This window comes from Bos javanicus, chromosome 1 (genome assembly GCF_032452875.1).
Source record: "Bos javanicus breed banteng chromosome 1, ARS-OSU_banteng_1.0, whole genome shotgun sequence".
In the NCBI taxonomy this organism is placed as follows: domain Eukaryota; kingdom Metazoa; phylum Chordata; class Mammalia; order Artiodactyla; family Bovidae; genus Bos; species Bos javanicus.
Window position 1 is genome coordinate 66,558,993 of NC_083868.1, and position 19,759 is coordinate 66,578,751.

Genomic DNA, 19,759 nt, shown 5'->3' on the forward strand with positions numbered 1-19,759 from the left:
TGCAAAAGAATTTGAATTTTATCCTGTACTGTGACTCTCACATAGCTGAAATGGAAAAGAATTGTTAAAATTACTGTTTGCTAAGAGCAGTTTTTTTTTTTTTTCCTCCAGGGCATACAGTCTGTAAACAATTGTGAATAAGACTGGAAACTATATTCTCAAATTTTGTGGTGTTTTCCTCCTTCATTTGGCTTCCCTGATAGCTCAGTTGGTAAAGAATCTGCCTGCAATGCAGGAGACCCCAGTTCAATTCCTCGTTTGGGAAGATCCCCTGGAGAAGGGAAAGGCTACCTATTCCAGTTTTCTGGCCTGGAGAATTCCATGGACTGTATAGTCTATGGGGTCACAAAGAGTTGGACACAAATTCCTTTCACTTTCCTCCTTCATTAAAGAACTTTAGGTAGGAGCTTTACATTCCTTCACTTTTCTTAATTTTGTGGGTGTTTGTAGAAATGTATTGATTATTAATTTGAGGCATTTAGATTCTCCTGTTTTCTTTATCAACTTATTTTCATCATCTTGGTGAAAATGCCTAGAAGCTTGGAGGCATTCCATAAAATAGAACTTTTATTATTCTTTTAAGAATACCTTAAGATTCTGGTGGTTCTTTGATAGGGTAAATTTTCTCATTTTCATTTCTCTAGGTTTTCTTTGATAGTTTGAATAAAAATGAACACTCTTAAGGGAGTCAGCATTGGGCATTTACAAGTCTCTCATTTTTACAAAAAACTCTCTATGTTTGACTGCTATAAAATTTCAAAATGTTGAATTTTGAAAGGAAAAAAGATATTTGACTACTAATGATTTGTCACTGGTGCTGTCCAAGTCTGGGATATGTTTAGTGTTATCTTGTGAGGTACTTTTGTGGGCTTCAGTGAAATAGCCCACAGGAAACTTCCAGGTACACGTCATATTATGCAATGAATGTATGTCTAGTGGTTGCTCAACAACTCTAGCTCTCACACCCTGGACATGTGAGAGTTCATTATGTCTGATGGCTACATGCCTTTGACTCTGTTGGTCAAAGTCCCTTCCAAGATGAATATAGTCTGATTCTTTGCTTTAAGTTTACATAGCTCACTTGGGAAAGTAGCCCACCACATTCTTGGGACTTTAGCTTATTTTAGGACTAGAGCCCTATTTTAATGTCCTATTACAATTATACTTTTAAATGAAGTATATCTTTTATCATTGTATAATAAACCTTTTTTACCTTGTTTTTGTGATTTTAAGCTTAAATATCACCTTGTTTAATATTAATTTTGCCACCTTTGCATTCTTTTTATTTGCATGTTCATGGAATCTTAGTGTCTTTTATTTACTTACATTTTTAAGTATACCTTTTATTAATGGAATATTCTGTGTTTCAGTTTTATACCTAATTTGCACTTTCTATTTTTATTAGGAGAATTCTATCCACATTTAGTTCAAAGTTGATATACTTGATTTTTATTTCTGTTATGTTATAGTATATATATATATGTATATATATTCAGTTCAGTTCAGTTCAGTTCAGTTCAGTCACTCAGTCGTGTCCAACTCTTTGAGACCCCATGAATCGCAGCACGCCAGGTTCCCTATCTGAGTGAACTCCTGGAGTTCACTCAGACTCAGGTCCATTGAGTCTGTGATGCCATCCAGCCATCTCATCCTCTTGTCGTCCCCTTCTCCTCCTGCCCCCAATCCTCCCAGCATCAAGGTCTTTTCCAGTGAGTCAACTCTTCGCATGAGGTAGCCGAAGTATTGGAGTTTCAGCTTCAGCATCAGTCCTTCCAAAGAACACCCAGGACTGATCTCCTTTAGAATGGACTGGTTGTATCTCCTTGCAGTCCAAGGGACTCTCAAGAGTCTTCTCTAACACCACAGTTCAAAAGCATCAGTTCTTCGGCACTCAGTTTTCTTCACAGTCCAGCTCTCACATCCACACATGACCACTGGAAAAACCATAGCCTTGACTAGACAGACCTTTGTTGGCAAAGTAATGTCTCTGCTTTTGAATATGCTATCTAGGTTGGTCATAACTTTCCTTCCAAGGAGTAAACATCTTTTAATTTCATGGCTGCAGTCACCATCTGCAGTGATTTTGGAGCCCCAAAAAATAAAGTCTGACACTGTTTCCATTGTTTCCCCATTTATTTCCCACGAAGTGATGGGACTGGGTGCCATGATCTTAGTTTTCTGAATGTTGAGCTTTAAGCCAAGTTTTAATTTGTTTTCTCTTTTTGTTAATAAGAGAATAAGATCTCAATAAGATGTTTATGAAGCATCTCTTCTTTTTTCTTTTTTTCTTTGTTTTCCCTCATGTTACTTTGGGAGTACTATTGTGCTCTTCCACTCTATTACTGATTCCTTTCCTTTCCTGTTATTCACCATCCAAAGTGCTCAGATTTGCCTGTCAGGAGATGGAAAACAAAACTAGAAGGAAAGAAGGAAGGAGGGTAGCAGTAATCTAGGTGAGCTGATAATTGCGTTCTGAAGTGTTCAGCAGTTATTCAGAAGCAAAGAGAGTTCATATGCTTAGGAGTTTGCTGGCACCTTAGTAGTTTAATACCCCTTTCTTCAGACCTGAAGTAAGGTCAGAAATTGAAGTTGAAAATAAGAGTGGTGCTCAATTTAATGAGCAAAAAAGTTTAATTAAAAAACTTTATTTGCAATCTTCCTGGTGATCTGATGGTTGAGAATCTGCCTTGCAATGCAGGGGACGTGGGTTTGATCTGTGGTTGGGGATCTAGGATCCTAGATGTTACTGGGTAACTGAACCTGCATGCCATGACTAAGGCCCAACACAGCCAAATAAATAAATATTTTTTAAAAATTGTTCAGAGTATAGAAGGCAGGCATAGGGATTGTGAACAACCTGTTTAACTTTTATTTATAATAAAAAATGTTATTATTCATATTACTCATATGAACATTCATTGAGTATCTGTGCAGATCTTGGTACTGTAAAGTAAATGCTTGGAGCAATAAAAAAAAATTCTATTCAGTCTTCCTTCTTCAGAAACTCAGAGTAACAATAAAGTATTGCATTTTAAAATGTTTTCTATTCTAAGAATACAGATATTTTTAAGGAGAATATATTGCGTGAATCTCTTAAATGTTACATGGAGCCCTTGGGTTGCTATTTGGGGATATCTTACTCACTTGTTTTCAGTGAAGACATCTAAAAAATATATTTACCAGCCAAGTAGGTATATTTGTTAAGATCATGCTTCTGGCTCTGTACCTTACCAGGGCTTCTCCTGAGTGATCCACATCTCACTCTTTCTTGTAGGCCACTCCAGATGTGTCCTCTTCTATGTGCTGTGCCTGCTTAACTTTCTATAGTTTTGTCTTAGAAAATTTTGTTTCTTTCTTTTGGCTTCATCATGTTTTCTCACAACCTCTCAGAAGTCTCTAATCTATCCCTTTTGTATGGCAGCCTCAATTACAAAATTTATCTCATACTCCTCCTTGTGGTCATGTGTACAATCTCTGCTGCTGCTGCTGCTAAGTCGCTTCAGTCGTATCCGACTCTGTGCGACCCCATAGACGGCAGCCCACCAGGCTCCACCGTCCCTGGGATTCTCCAGGCAAGCAAGAACACTGGAGTGGGTTTCCATTTCCTTCTCCAATGCATGAAAGTGAAAAGTGAAAGTGAAGTCACTCAGTCGTGTCCGACTCTTCTCGACCCCATGGAGTGCAGCCTACCAGGCTCCTCCGTCCATGGGATTTTCCAGGCAAGAGTACTGGAGTGGGGTGCCATTGCCTTCTCTAATAATTGTTAACTTTTAAAATATGATATGCCCTTTTAACCTTTCTGGTGGCTCAGATGGTAAAGAGTCTGCCTGCATGCAGCAGACCTGGGTTTGATCCCTAGGTCAGAAAGGTCCCTTGGAGAAGGGAATGGCTCCAGTATTCTTGCCTGGAGAATCCCATTCTCCAGAGGAGATGGCGGGCTACAGTCCGTGGGGTCCCTAAGAGTCTGACAGGACTGAGCAGCACTTCACTTTAGTCTTTTATGGGGGCCTTCCAGGTGGCTCTGGTGGTAAAGAATCCACCTACAATGCAACTAGTGGTAAAGAATCTGCCTACAATGCAGGAGTTCAATCCCTGGGTGGAGAAGATCCCCTGGAGTAGAAAATGGCAACCTGCTCCAGTATTCTTGCCTGGAAAATTCCATAGACAGAGGAGCCTGGTGGGCTACAGTCCGTGGGGCTGCAGATTTTTAGAAGTCACCTTGTTCTAACTTGATTTAACATTACTATTGTGTTTGACAAAATTATTATAATTAGTGCTGTAAAAATTAAATGCACTTCTATAAAGTTCAAAACCAAGCAATTATAACAATATATTGTTTAGGGATACGCATATGTGGGATAAAATAAGAGAATGAGAAACATAAAATTCCTTCAGGGTTGAGGAAAGTAGGAACAAAGGATAGAAGAGGAGCATGTCAGTAAATGTGGGTTATTAGGAGTGAGCCAGGGTTCTTTAACCTTTTATTATGGAAAATAGAATAGTATAATGAACTCCTATGTACTTATTGAGTTTCAAGAATTATCACCATTTTGCTGTTTTTAATATAGTCTCCTACCACTTCTTTTTCCTGTCATATTTTAAAAGCAATCCCAGATATTCACAAATGCTTATGTATATATCCTTAACTGATAAGGATATTTTTACTTTCACTTAAGGACCATGCTAACCATCACTTACCATGAAATTAATTATAAGACCTGGTCCATATTTATGTTTTCATGATGCTTTCAAAAATGTCTTTTTTCAACTTTTCTCCCTAGAAATCCATATAAAATCCTTATATAGCATATTTATGTATTCATTTATTTTGTATTGAGGTATCGTTAATTTACAAGGTTGTGTTAGTTCAAGTATATATCAAAGTGATTCAATTATACATATCCACCTATATTTTCAGATTATTTTCCATTATAAGTTATTATAAGATATTGAGCATATTTCCTTTGCTGTAGAGTAGATCCTTATTGTTTACCTATTTTATTTTATTTTTTTTGTGTGAGAATCATAAAATATTTTATTTTGAGAGTAAAACTCTAGTTCAGGCACATTTAAACTACAGTAAATGCTAAATACAGAAATCTTGGCCTAATGCTTTATCTGGTGACATAATTAAATTTTATTTTTATTTAGTAGGCATCTTAAAAATTGTAGTCTTTGCTTCAAAAGAGATTTGTCTAAAGCATTGTATCTGCCCTGGAGACAGTGGTTATAGTCTGATATAGGGGCACATAGGAAAGTCCTTTATTAAGTACACTCTGCCGTCAGTGTGCACAGTCTACATAAAATATGCTGTAGGCAAGTAGAAGAGATTAATGCGAATATAGGTAGAGTGAGTCATATGGGATAAAAACAGTAAAGCAAAGAAGCAGCAGTATTTCTCCTAAATAGATAACAAAAATAAACTATAGTAAAATACTCAGTAATTTTTTAAAATTCATAAGAACTTTCAGAACCACACACAAAAAGCATTCCTTTCGCTCACCAGCCATGCTATCCTGAGTTCATTATTTAACAGTCCTGAGTTTGTTTTCTTATCTGTAAAACTGCAATAATTATACCCACCACCTAAGATCGCTATGAGAATGGAATAGCAAGTGTCCAACACAAACCACAGCACATGGTGAGCCTGCAGGATGTCCTATGCTCTCTTAGTGTATTGCCTGCAGACAGTAGCTAATAGTGATTTATCTGGCTTGATAGATACACTGGGATGGAAGATGGAAGAGCATCTGCATATTTTAAAATGAAGTTAGAGAAGAGCTGCTTTATCAAAGTACAATGTTAAAACAGATTACTGAGTTTACACTTGTAAATACTATACCTTATTTCACTAAAGTTGAAATAAATACAGGTTTTTGAGTTTCAAATATTTCATACTGTTACACAAAATAAAGACCTGTGTTCACCTCTGGGAGACAATGGGCCATGAAGTAAATGCATAGGTTTTTACATGTTTTCTTATCTGGATTGAAATTTAGTGCAAATTAATGCACAGTAGTAAGTTGCTGCAGTAAAAGTCCTGTTATAGGAGCCTTTGTTCCATTCGATTATAAATGCATTTTTATTTTACTCCTAGGAGGTAATGCACTTCTGACAGGTATTAAAAAGTATTCCAATGAATTTTTACATAAAGTATTACAAGAAAGTTAACATCTTCTATACAAAACAAAATGACCATGATTTGTTGTTCTTAGTTTTCTGGTTTCCTAAGGTAAATTTTATGTGTAAGACTTCTATGCACATTTGTTTTAATGAAAATTATAGAGGAAGGATGATATCTTTAAACTAGATACAAACCCTGAGAAATCCCATGATTAAGACCTCTTATCAACTGCCAGTTTTCAGCTGCTGCTTTTTGTACTAGAGTCTCTCTCTCTTTCTTTTTATTGTGGCTAGTACTGATATCTCTTTATAAATAAATAAGATTTTCATATTTTAAACCATGTGGACTTCTGCACATGTTTTATCAGTAATTTTCATAATCTTGAAGATAAAACATGACCAAGATCTCACTTAAGGTTTTAAATGTCTCCATTGGCAAGAAACTGAAATCAGGACTTTAATGGATATGGCTCCTTATTAAGACTAATTAATCCAATTTTTATGTTTACCTATTTTATATTCCTATATTGCATTCTGATATTATGTTTCTTATCTCTTTTATTATGTAAAATTCCCTGACCTCTATTATGACATCAGTTTGCTGGAGAAGCCAGATTAATTGTTCTAGAGGATATACCCACATTCTGGATTTCAAATAACTTCTGTCTGGTATTATGTAACTTGTTTCTCTCTCCTCATGTTTCCTATAAGCTGGTAATTATTTTTAAAGGCTTGATGAGAATTAGATTCTTTGTAAGTTGTTGTTTTTTTTTTCTCAGGCAAGAATGCTTTGTAGATGGTGCCTTGTACTTTCTTTTATATTACATCATGAGGCATATAATGTCTACTTGGCCCACTTTTAAGGGTGCTAAAATTAATCAGTTGGTTTAATGCAACATGTTTCTTGATACATTGATTTTACTTAATCTGCATAGGGGAGCACCCCTTTAATAAGATTTCAGATTTGACAAATTAAAGAAGGAAGAAGAGGGGTAGGGAATATAATTCAGAACTTTTGTCCCCTTATTGTAAAGTATATTGGCTGTATTAGAATTGAATCCCAATTGCCTGTTGTAGACCAAATCTACAAAGATTTATGAAACAAATCTTTACTGGCTTAGTGCAACTACTTCCTCTAGTCTCTTTCCTCAAGACAGCGATTTTGAGATCTCAGTCTCTCTTCATCTGTGTCTTTTACTATAATCCTTATTGCTAGAGTAGTAAATTAAGGTAATTAACTTAGGTGACTTGAAGTACAATATAGATTGAAAAAGACAGAAGGTCTCAAGTGAAAGTCGCTCAGTCGTGTCTGACTCTGCAACCCCATGGACTATACAGTCCATGGAATTCTCCAGGCCAGAATACTGGAGTGGGGCTGTTCCCTTTTCCAGGGGATCTTCCCAACCCAGGAATCAAACCCAGGTCTTCCACATTGTAGGCGGATTCTTTGCCAGCTGAGGTACCAGGGAAGTGAAGATCTCAGTCTCTTTTAACTGAATTTCTATGAAAAATTTCAATAATAATAAACTTTTTAAACAGGGTTCAACTGCACCAGTAACTGTTTTCAAAGGTTCAAAGAAACCTTACTTAAAAGAATGCATTTTGATTATTAACCATGATACTGGGGAATGTCGTCTAGAAAAACTCAGCAGCAACATCACTGTAAAAAAAACAAGGTATGTGGTTAATGAAAGAAATATTTTATCAACACATAAATTGCTAAGAAAATGTCAATGAAAAAAGTTATTGGATTAAGTCACATTATTATATAAGGATTTTTCTATGTGGTGCAAGATGTTTTGATTTTTTTGCAAGTTTTAATTTGATGAAGATCCTTTAGCCAGAAGTTTTTACCATTTCTCCCTATGATATATAAAAGCTTCTTTTGTTTCTAAATGTTTTCTTATATTTAGTTATATCTTTATTCTATTGTAGATATGTTTGTAGAACTGGACTGAAAGGAGTCATTATGCACTCTCCAAATAATATCATTATTGTTAGTAAAATTTTATCAAGCACCTAGAAAACGTGAAGCAAGGAAAGGGAGAATTTCCAATACAAATAGTAACCTCAAAACTTCTACATTTTAATTGGGTTAACATATAATTGCATTAAAAAAACTCAGATTTTGGAGGGTGGGGTGGGGATAGGCAGTAGATTAATTAACATGCAGCATAAAGGGCTATGCTCTAAAAGCCATAAAAATATTAATAGTATAGACAAAACTTGTTCTAGGAATTAAAAGAAGGGAGAAGTTATGGTTCACCAGAGCATTAAGGGAGCTCTTATTGATGTACCTTAAGAGGAGGATAAAATTTAGGACTGTTTTCCCCAAACATATTTGGTGATAAGAATTACCTTTGTGTGTTTGTTAAACATATGAGTTCCCAAACTCAACTGATCAGGGAAGAGGCCTAGGAAGCTTTTTGTTTTTTTTTTTAATTATCCTCTCCTCTCAGATGATTTTTATTGGTAGAAAAGTTTAGAAGATACTGATTTAATTATCAGAGAGAACATGAGGACATAATCAAGGTAGGAATTTATCTGAATTATTTGGAACCTATGAATAAGACTTGCTTGAATAGAGCAGAAATTTGTTTCTTTGCTTGTGTACCAGTATTAGAAATGGGGAATAAGGCTGGAAGAAGCTAGAGTTAGGTGAGCTAATGCTTTCAATATTAGCTATGAAATTAGTACAGTGTCTTATTGGCGGTGGTTATATACTGTATTAAAGTTCTTTTAAGCAGGGATCGACATGCTTACATTCTTGTTTTGCAATGTAAATATCCCAAGCAAATCGATTTAAATGAAACCATGTGGGAAACAGAAAAATGCATAAACCATGATTCTTGAGAGTAGGAATGAAGAGAAAAGTGAAGTTCTAAATACTTTGTGAAGGAAGAACTAGCAGGATTTGGTGACTGGAAATGGGAGCAACAAAGTCAAAGCATAACTGTATTATTTATACATAGTCTTTTCTTAAAAGTATTGAAAGGAGAGTATACAAATCTTCTTTAGTAACATGTCTTAATGTTTTAAATGAAAATGAAAAATGTGGGAGTGATTTAATTTTAACAGGACGAAAGTTTCAAAATTTATGGAATATATTGTACCTCTTGTATACTTATGTATAATTTCATTTTATTTCAGTCATTTGTGTATGTCTTATCTCTTCGATTTGGAGCAGTGGTTTTGTTTTTATTCACATTTGTATCCTTCAATGAACCTGTGTGTATGCCATGTATATAGCCGGGCTCAATAAACATTTGTTATATAATGAATTAAATTAATACTTTAATCTTTGAATGTCATTTTAAAGATCTCTAGAATAAAGAACACAGAGAAGGCGATGGCACCCCACTCCAGTACTCTTGCCTGGAAAATCCCATGGACGGAGGAGCCTGGTAGGCTGCACTCCATGGGGTCTCGAAGAGTTGGACACGACTGAGTGACTTCACTTTCACTTTTCACTTTCATGCATTGGAGAAGGAAATGGCAACCCACTCCAGTGTTCTTGCCTGGAGAATCCCAGGGACGAGGGAGCCTGGTGGGCTGCCGTCTATGGGGTCTCACAGAGTCGGACACGACTGAAGTGACTTAGCAGCAGCAGCAGAATAAAGAACAAGCTGTCAGTTTTAGCAGCTTTGTAAGTTGAAATTGTTGTTATATTGCAATCATCATACTGGTTTTGACCTTTTGCTATTCTTAATGGCAGGTTTGAAGGAAGCAGTAAAATTCAGTATCGAATAGAACAGCAGCAGCAACAAATGCGAAATTCAGCTAGGACTCCTAATCTTATAAAACATTCTCCATCCGAAGACAAGATGTCCCCAGCATCTCCGATGGATGATATTGAAAGAGGTAAAATATATGTGTATGCAATGTCCCTTTATAAGAAATTATTAATAAATGTTAAGTGAAATCTTTCATTTTAATTGACAAGCAAACTAACCATAAAATTCTAAAAACATGTTTTTAATTATGGATTTTTCTAGGGGAAGAACATAGTTTAATGATTTTATGTACATGAGCCTATGTATAACAGAATTTACATTTTTTATTATTCAGAGGAAAAAGTATTTATTATTTATTATTCAGAGGAACAAGTTCAAATACATGTAATTGGAGTTTTCTTCTCTTTGACAGTTATGATGATTCAAATTCAGGTCTTCACAGCATCTTCCTGTTGAAGTTTTTTTATGTATAGCCAGACTATAGATGTCTAAGATGTCGCCAAACCAATAGTGAAGTGAGGAAATGTAGGAAGCCAAAGCAGCAGGCAAGTTCTTCTGAATTGATGCTCACTTCTCAGCAGGAAGGTGTTTCTAGGGAAGTACAGTCCCTTTGAAAGTAAGGAAACTTATATATCTATTTCTTTTCTAGCTGCAGTTTGGGTGTTTGTGTTATTGTAATTAAATGTGGTAGGAGCAAGATCCTGATCACCAAAGTTTATTTGCTTCTACACTTAGCCTTCATAACTTATATATCACTGTTTCCTCTTGCCCCCTCCTAAGCCCAGTATAGTATTAGATCCCTAATATTTTAGTGTTCACTTTACAAACAATAAGGAAAATAAAATCTCAGAACTCTTGTTGCTATAATGGTTAGAGTACACATAGCCCTTCCAGGTGGCCTAGGTTTCCTCACAACCTAGTGGCTAGGTTCCAAGAATAAGTGTTGAGAGAGAGTGAAAGGAGAAAGGAAGTGTGGAGGTGAAATGTTTATTTTTTTAATTACACAGGCTCAGAAGCCATGTAGTATCACTTGTGCATGTGTTTGTACATGTTTTAACAGCTTTATTGAGGTATATCTGACACAAAATCTTCAGGTATTTAAACTACAGTCTGTTAGGTTTTGATATTTGTACATCCCGAAGTTACAACCACAACCAAGACAGTGAACTTACTTATCACTCTAAAAAGTTTCTGCCTGGTCATTTGTAATACCACTTTGCCAGTCCTCCCCACCCCATCCATTCCTAGGTAAGTACTGATCTGCTTTATGTCACTATCATTGGTTTGTTTATTTTAGACATTTATATCAGTGGAATCATATAGTATGTCCTCTTTTTTTATGTCTAGATTTTTGCACTAAGCATAATTATTTTGATAATCATCCATTATTGAAGCATTTATCAATAGTTCAATCCTTTTTTACTGCTGAGTAGTGGTCTTCTTTATGGATAGACAACAATTTGCTTATCTGCTCAACTTGAAGATGGACATTTGAGTTGCTTCCAGTTTTTGGTTTTTACAAATAAAACTGTTATGAACATCACATATAAATTTTTGAAAAGACAAATATTTTATCTTGAGTAAATATGTAGAAGTGAAATATGCACTGGAAGTAATGAATAGATTCAAGGGATTCAATTTAGTTAACTATGCCTGAAGAACTATGGACAGAGGTCTGTAATATTGTACAGGAGGCAGCAAACAAAACTATTCTAAAGAAAAAGAAAAGCAAGAAGGCAAAGTGGTTATCTGAGGATATCTTTACAAATAGCTGAAGAAATAAGAGAAGCAAAAAGCAAAGGGAAAAGGAAGAGGTACATCCAACTAAATACAGAGTTCCGAAGAATAGCATGGAGAGATAAGAAGGCCTTATGGGCATAGTAAGGACAGATGGTAGAAAGCTAGTTGACACTGAAGAGATCAAGAAGAGATAGAAAGAATACATGAAGAACTGTACAAAAAATATCTTAAAGAACCGATTACTACGATTGTGTGGTCAGTCACCCAGAGCCAGACATTCTAGAGTGCAAAGTCAGAACCTTAGGAAGCACTACTGTTAATAAAGCTAGTGGGTGCGATGGAATTCCAGTAGAGCTATTTAAAACCCTAAAGGATGATGCCATCAGGGTGTTGCATCCAATATGTCAGTAAATCTGGAAGACCCCACAGTGGCCACAGGACTGGAAAAGGTCAGTCCTCATTCCAATTCCCAAGAAGGGTAGTACTAAAGAATGTGCTAACCAGTGGATAGTTGCACTCATCTCCCATGCTGGTAAGGTCATGCTTAAAGTCTTGCATGCTATGCTTCAGAATTACATGAACCAAGAACTTCCAGATGTCCAAGCTGGGTTTAGAAAAGGCAGAGGAACCAGAGATCAAATTGCCAACATTTGCTGGGTCATAGAGAAAGCAAGGGGATTCCAGAAAGACATCTATCTCTGTTTCATGGACTATGCTAAATCCTTTGACTGTGTGGATCATTAAAAGCTATGGAAAGCTCTTAAAGAGATGGGAATACCAGACCATCTTACCTGTCTCCTAAGAAACCTATATGTGGGTCAAGAAGCAACAGTTAGAACCCTGTATGGAACAAATGATTGATTCAAGATTGAGAAAGGAGTACAACAGGGCTGTCTGCTGTCACCTGTTCGTTTAACCTCTACACTGAGCACAACATCTAGGCTGGATGAGTTACAAGCTGGAATCAAGATAGGTGGGAGAAACATCAACAACTTCAGATACGCAGATGATACCACTCTAATGGCAGAAAGCAAAGAGGAACTAAAGAGCCTGTTGATGAGGGTGAAGGAGGAGAGTGACAGAGCCGGCTTAAAACTAAGTATTAAAAAAAAGTAAGATCATGGCATCTGACCCCATTACTTCATGGCAAATGGAAGTGGAAAAGGTGGATATAGCACGACGGATTTCCTCCTCTTGGGCTCTAAAATCACTGTGGATGGTGACTGCAGCCATTAAATCAGAGGACAGTTTCTTCTTGGCTAGAAGGCTATGACAAACCTAGATAGTGTGTTGAAAAGCAGAGACATTACTCTCCCAACGAAGGTCTGTATAGTTAAGGCTATGATCTTCTCAGTGGTATGTACAGTTGTGAGATTTGGACTGTAAAGAAGGCAGAATGCCAAAGAATTGATGCCTTCAAACTATGGTGCTAGAGAAGACTCCTGAGAGCCCCTTGGATTGCAAGGATATCAAAGCAGTCAATCTTGAGGGAAATCAGCCCTGAATACTCATTGGAAGGACTGATGCTGAAGCGGAAACTCCAGTATTTTGGTCATCTGATATGAACAGCTGACTCATTGGAGAAGTCCCTGATACTGGGAAAAATTGAGGGGAAGGAGAAGAGGGCTTCAAAGAATGACGTCGCTGGTAAGTGTCACCAATGCAATGGACGTGAACTTAGGCAAACTTCAGGAAATGGTGAGGAACAGTGAGGTCTGGCATGTTGCAGTTCATGGGGTTGCAAAGAGTCGGACACGACTGGGCGACTGAACAACAACAACAACAACAAGTGAAATAGCTGGATCATATGGTAGGTGTATATTTAACTCTTTAAGCAACTGCCGAATTGTTTTCCAAAGTGGTTGTATGATTTTACATTTTTCTAATGTATATCAAAGCTTGGATTCATTTTAATAAGATGCGTAGTGGTATCTCATTGGGTCTTTTTAAAAAATTTATTTGATTGAAATATAATTGATTTACAGTATTGTGTTAGTTTCTGGTATACAGCAAAGCAATTCAGTTACACATATATATATAATATATAATAGTTTGCATTTGGTAATCCCAAACTCCCAATCCATCCCTCTCCCACACTCCACCTTGGCAACAACAAGTCTGTTCTCTATGAATCTGTATCTGTTTTATAGGTAAGCTCATTTGTATTCATATTTTATATTCCATGTGTAATGATATAATATCAGATCAGATCAGTCGCTCAGTCATGTCTGACTCTTTGCGACCCCATGAGTCGCAGCACGCCAGGCCTCCTTGTCCATCACCAACTCCCGGAGTTCACTCAGACTCACGTCCATCGAGTCAGTGATGCCATCCAGCCATCTCATCCTCTGTCGTCCCCTTCTCCTCCTGCCCCCAATCCCTCCCAGCATCAGGGTCTTTTCCAATGAATCAACTCTTCGCATGAGGTGGCCAAAGTACTGGAGTTTCAGCTTTAGCATCATTCCTTCCAAAGAAATCCCAAGGCTGATCTCCTTCAGAATGGACTGGTTGGATCTCCTTGCAGTCCAAGGGACTCTCAAGAGTCTTCTCCAACACCACAGTTCAAAAGCATCAATTCTTCAGCACTCAGCCTTCTTCACAGTCCAACTCTCACATCCATACATGACCACAGGAAAAACCATAGCCTTGACTAGATGGACCTTTGTTGGCAAAGTAATGTCCCTGCTTTTGAATATGCTATCTAGGTGGGTCATAACTTTCCTTCCAAGGAGTAAGCGTCTTTTAATTTCATGGCTGCAGTCACCATCTGTGGTGATTTTGGAGCCCAGAAGAATAAAGTCTGACACTGTTTCCACTGTTTCTCCATCTATTTCCCATGAAGTGGTGGGACCGGATGCCATGATCTTCGTTTTCTGAATGTTGAGCTTTAAGCCAACTTTTTCACTCTCCAATTTCACTTTCATCAAGAGGCTTTTGAGTTCCTCTTCACTTTCTGCCATAAGGGTGGTGTCATCTGCATATCTGAGGTTATTGATATTTCTCCCGGCAATCTTGATTCCAGCTTGTGTTTCTTCCAGTCCAGCGTTTCTCATGATGTACTCTGCATAGAAGTTAAATAAACAGGGTGACAATATACAGCCTTGACGTACTCCTTTTCCTATTTGGAACCAGTCTGTTGTTCCACGTCCAGTTCTAACTGTTGCTTCCTGACCTGCATACAAATTTCTTGGTATTTGTCTTTTTCTTTCTAACTTAATTCACTAGGTCCATCCATATTGCTGCAAATGGCATTATTTCATTCTTTTTTTATAGATGAGCAGTATTCCGTTATATATATACATATCTATCTATATATAGATGTATAATATACATATAGATATATACATATCATTATATAATATATAATGTATGTGTGTATATGTATATATAATATATATATTTAGATAATATGCATGATGTATACATATAATATATAGATATATTATTGAGCCTAGTGGCTCAGTGGTAAAAGTCCACCAGTCAATGTAGAGACGTGGGTTTGATCCCTGGATTGGGAAGACTCCCTGGAGAAGGAAATGGCAAACAATTCAGTGCAATCCCAATAAAAATTTCAACAAGCTTTGTAAGAAATTGAGACGCTAATTCTAAAATTCTTGTGAAAATGGAAGAGTCCTAGAATACCCAAAAGAACTTTGTAAGAAAAGAACAAAGATGTAAGACTAAAACTTCCTGATTTCAAAATTATTATAAAGCTAACAAGACAATATGGTGTTGGCATAAATATAAACAAATAGATCTATGTGTTAGATAAAAGTTCAGAAATAGACCCACGTATATATGGACAGTTTTTTTTTTCCTCACAGTATCTCTCTCCATTTATTTAAATATTTAATTTCTTTTAGAAATGCTTTATGGTTTTCAGCATACAGGTCCTTCAAATATTTTGTCAAAATTATCTATGGTGTTGTGCAGTCACTCAGTCATGTCTGACTGCGACCCCATGCGACAGCACTCCAGGCTTTCCTGTCTTTCACCATCTCCTGGAGCTTGCACAAACTCATGTCCATTGAGTTGACAATGCCATCCAACCATCTCGTCCTCTGTTGTCCCCTTCTCCTGCCTTTAATCTTTCCCAGCATCAGGGTCTTTTCTAATGAGTTGGCTTTTCACACTAGGTGGCCAAAGTATTGGAGTTTCAGCTTCAGCACCAGTCTTCCCAATGAATATTCAGGATTGATTTCCTTTAGGATGGGCTGGTTTGATCTCCTTGCAGTCCAAGAGACTCTCAAGAGTCTTCTCCAACAGTCTTCTAAGAAGAAGACTTCCAAGAAGTCTTCTTAACAGTCTTCTCCTTTTGATGGTTCAAAAGCATCAATTCGTCAACACTCAGCCTTATTTATGGTCCAACACTCACATCCATACATGACTACTGGAAAAATCATACCTTTGACTAGATGGACCTTTGTTGGCAAAGTAATGTCTCTGCTTTTTAATATGCTGTCTAGGTTTTTCATAGCTTTTCTTCCAAGGAGCAACTGTCTTTTAATTTCATGGCTGCAGTCACCATTTGCAGTGATTTTGGAGCCCCCCAAAATAAAGTCTCTCACTGTTTCCATTGTTTCCCCATCTATTTGCCATGAAATGATGGGACCAGATGCCATGATCTTAGTTTTTTGAATGTTGAGTTTTAAGCCAGCTTTTTCACTCTCCTGTTTCAATTTCATCAAGAGGCTCTTTAGTGCCTCTTTGCTTTCTGCCATAAGGGTAGTGTCATCTGCATATTTGAGGTTATTTATATTTCTCCCTGCAGTCTTGAGGCCAGCTTCTTCTTCATCCAGCCCAGCATTTTTGCATGATGTACTCTGCATATAAGTTAAATAAGCAGGGTGACAATATACTGCCTTGACATACTCCTTTCCCAATTTGGAACCAGTCTGTTGTTCTATTTCCAGTTCTAACTGTTGCTTCTTGACCTGCAAACAGGTTCCTTAGGTGGCAGGTAAAGTGGCCTGGTATTCTCATCTCTTGAAGAATTTTCATCAGTTTGTCATGTTCCACACATTCAAAGGCTTTAGCGTAGTCAGTGAAACAGAAGTAGATATTTTTCTGGAATTCTGTTGCTTTTTCTATGATGCAACAAATGTTGGAAGTTTGGTCTCTGGTTCCTCTGCCTTTTCTAAATCCAGCTTGAATATCTGGAAGTTCTTGGTTCATGTACTGTTGAAGCCTAGCTTGGAGAATTTTGAGCATTACTTTGCTAGCATGTGAAATGAGGGCAATTCTGTGGTAGTTTAAACATTCTTTGGCATGCCTTTCTTTGGGATTGGAATGAAACTGATTTTTGTATATTGTCCTTGTTATATTTAACCTTGCTAAACTCATTATTCTTGAACTTTTTTTGAAGGTAACTTAAGATTTTCTACATTTATAGTCATGTTATCTGTAAATAATGACAATTTTACCTCTCCCTTTCCAATCTGTTGATACTTATTTCTTTTTCACAACTTATTGTACCAAGTAGAACCTTCAATTCAGCATTGACTAGAGGTGGTCAAAGTGGAAAACCTCGTTTCTGACGATAGAATATATTCAGTCCTTTAGAGTTACATATGATTTCAGTTCTTTACAATTATGTATGATTTCAGCAGTAAGTTCTTTCTAGATGTCCTTCATCAGGTTAACTTATATTTCAATGATGCTGAAAGTTTTTTTCCTTTTTTTTTTTTGTCAAGAACTACTGTTGAAATTTCTGCTGTTTTGAGATGGCTTTTATTTTTCAGGTTTTAACAAAGTGAACTATATGGATTGATTTTTAAAAGTTTGTATTCCTTGGAAAATCCCACTTAGTCATTATATATTGTCCTTTTAAATATTAGCACTTCTCAGCCTCAGCAATATTGGCATTTGGAATTGGATGGTGCTTGGTCAGGCGTTGACTTGTGTATTGTAAAGTACTTAGCAGCCTCTCTAGCTTCTACCCAGTAGATGCTGGTATCACCACTTGCCCCCCATTGTGGCAACCAAAAATGTTTTCAAACATTCCCAGATGTCTTCCTAGGTGAGAAAATTGTAGCTGGTTGAAAACCACTGGTATATATTATTAAATTTGATTTACTAAAATTTTGCTTAAAAGTTTTGTGACCAGGTTCATAAAGGACATTGGGTGTTTGGTTTGGTTTGGTTTGGTAATGTCTCTGTTGAATTTCTGTATCAGTAATTCTGGCCCTATGGAATGAAATGGAAAGTATTCCTTCCTTCTTAATTATACAGAAGAATTTGCATCAAGCTCATATTATTTCTCCCTTAAATAACCAGTATAATTCACTAGTGAAGTCTTCTGTCACTGGAGATTTGTGTGCAGGGTGTGGGGAAGGTTATAACTACAACCTAATTTTTAGGGATATTTAGGCTGTTTCTTCTTGAGTGAACCTTAGTAGTTTGTGCCTTTCAAGGAATTGATCCATTTCATCTAATTTACTATGTTTATGGGCATAAAGTAGTTCACAATCTTTCTTCCTATTCTTTTAATGCTGTAAGATCTGTAGTGCTGTCACCTCTTTGACTCCTTATATTAGTAATTCATGTTTGGTGATGGTGGTTTAGTCACTAAGCCATGTCTGACTCTTGCGACGCTATGGACTGTTGCCTGCCAGGCTCCTCTGTCCATGAGATTCTTCAACCGAGAATACTGGAGTAGGTTGCCATTTCCTTCTCTAATTCATGTTTAGTGTCTTTTTTCTTGATAAACCCAGCTGAGTTTTATCAACATTATTTATCTAAAAGCAATCAATTTTCGTTTCATATATTTTCACTCTTTTGGTTCTTTCTTGTTTTTTGCTCTTAATTTTTTTTCCTTCTGCTTGTTTAATTTTGCTCTTTCTTTCTCTAGCTTCTTACGTACAGCTTCGTTCACTTAATTGAAACGTCTTTTTCCCCCAACATAATCATTTAATGTTTTAAATTTGTTTCCAAAATGTACTTAATTTTTATTCCACAGATTTTGATAAATTGTGGTTTCATTTTCTTTTAATTAGTATTTTCTAAAATCTTTTTTATTTCTTCCTTGATCCATGGGTTTTTCAGAAGAGCATTTACTTCTCAAATATTTTAAGATTATCTAGGTTCCATTTATAACTTTTAAATTTTATTTTGTTTTGGTAGAAAACACACTCTGTATAAATTCAGTCTTTTAAAATGTATTGTGGGACAAGATGACATAGACTTATCTGTTTCTGCTTCTTCCCACAAAGTAAAACTATACACCCAGGAAACAATGCAAAAGACAACCAAAGGAGAACTCTGAAAGATGAAAAGAGGAAGGTAATCTGGTTAGAGACCTCAGAAAGGACGAGAGGAGGAATAGCATAGTCAGGATATCTTATAACCTACCCCTTCAGAAAACTCTTGGTTGGGTGATAACAAAGACCACACTCAAGCTCTAACAACAGGTGAATTGGGTGTCAAAATCTAAAATGCCATTTTCCAAGCAGAATTTTAAAACATATATGGTGACAAGAAACTGTTAGGAGTGATTATTCCTGGAGAGTAGGATTAAAAGAACTTGAGGATGGGGTAGGAAGTGGGGTTTTACTTTTCATTTTGTACTAGTAGAGGAGCTTTTTAAATAAAATCATAAAATGCTGTGAATGTATACATTATTTATTCCTCATCAAGTTTATTAGAAACTGACACGTTCAAATTTTATTATGTTTATTTAATATTTATAGTTAACATTATTTATTAACTATATATTTAAATATATAGTTAACATTATTTTGACCTAACTGTTAAATTCTGTTTAATTTTCAGAACTGAAAGCAGAAGCTAGTCTAATGGACCAGATGAGTAGTTGTGATAGTTCATCAGATTCCAAAAGCTCATCATCTTCAAGCAGTGAGGACAGTTCCAGTGATTCAGAAGATGAAGAGTGCAAATCCTCTCCTGATCCAGGGAACTATATCTCAGAACATCCTACCATGTCTATCATGCCACAGTGCAGGATTCCTGAGATAGTGGCTGGTCAGAATAAACATCATGACAACAATGGTCTTCTGATGAATACTTTAAGTAAGTATACAAAAGCATGAGTAATTGGAAAAGTAAGAATTCACAATGGAACCACACTGATTACGACCTAAAATTTAAATAGAATTGCTTCTTTTTTATTAACAGAAATCACCATTATTTAACATAAATTATTT

The 19,759-nt window shown here is 36.4% G+C and overlaps 1 protein-coding gene across 1 annotated transcript in view; it reads left to right on the forward strand.

The window, feature by feature from the left end:
* Positions 1-19,759, forward strand: part of EAF2 (ELL associated factor 2) — a 55,821-nt gene that overhangs the window by 15,514 nt on the left and 20,548 nt on the right. Inside the window, exons 3-5 of the mRNA XM_061404062.1 lie at positions 7,663-7,799; positions 9,839-9,984; positions 19,368-19,625. Of these exons, the coding sequence (XP_061260046.1) occupies positions 7,663-7,799; positions 9,839-9,984; positions 19,368-19,625 (541 nt within the window). The remainder of the gene's footprint in view (positions 1-7,662; positions 7,800-9,838; positions 9,985-19,367; positions 19,626-19,759) is intronic.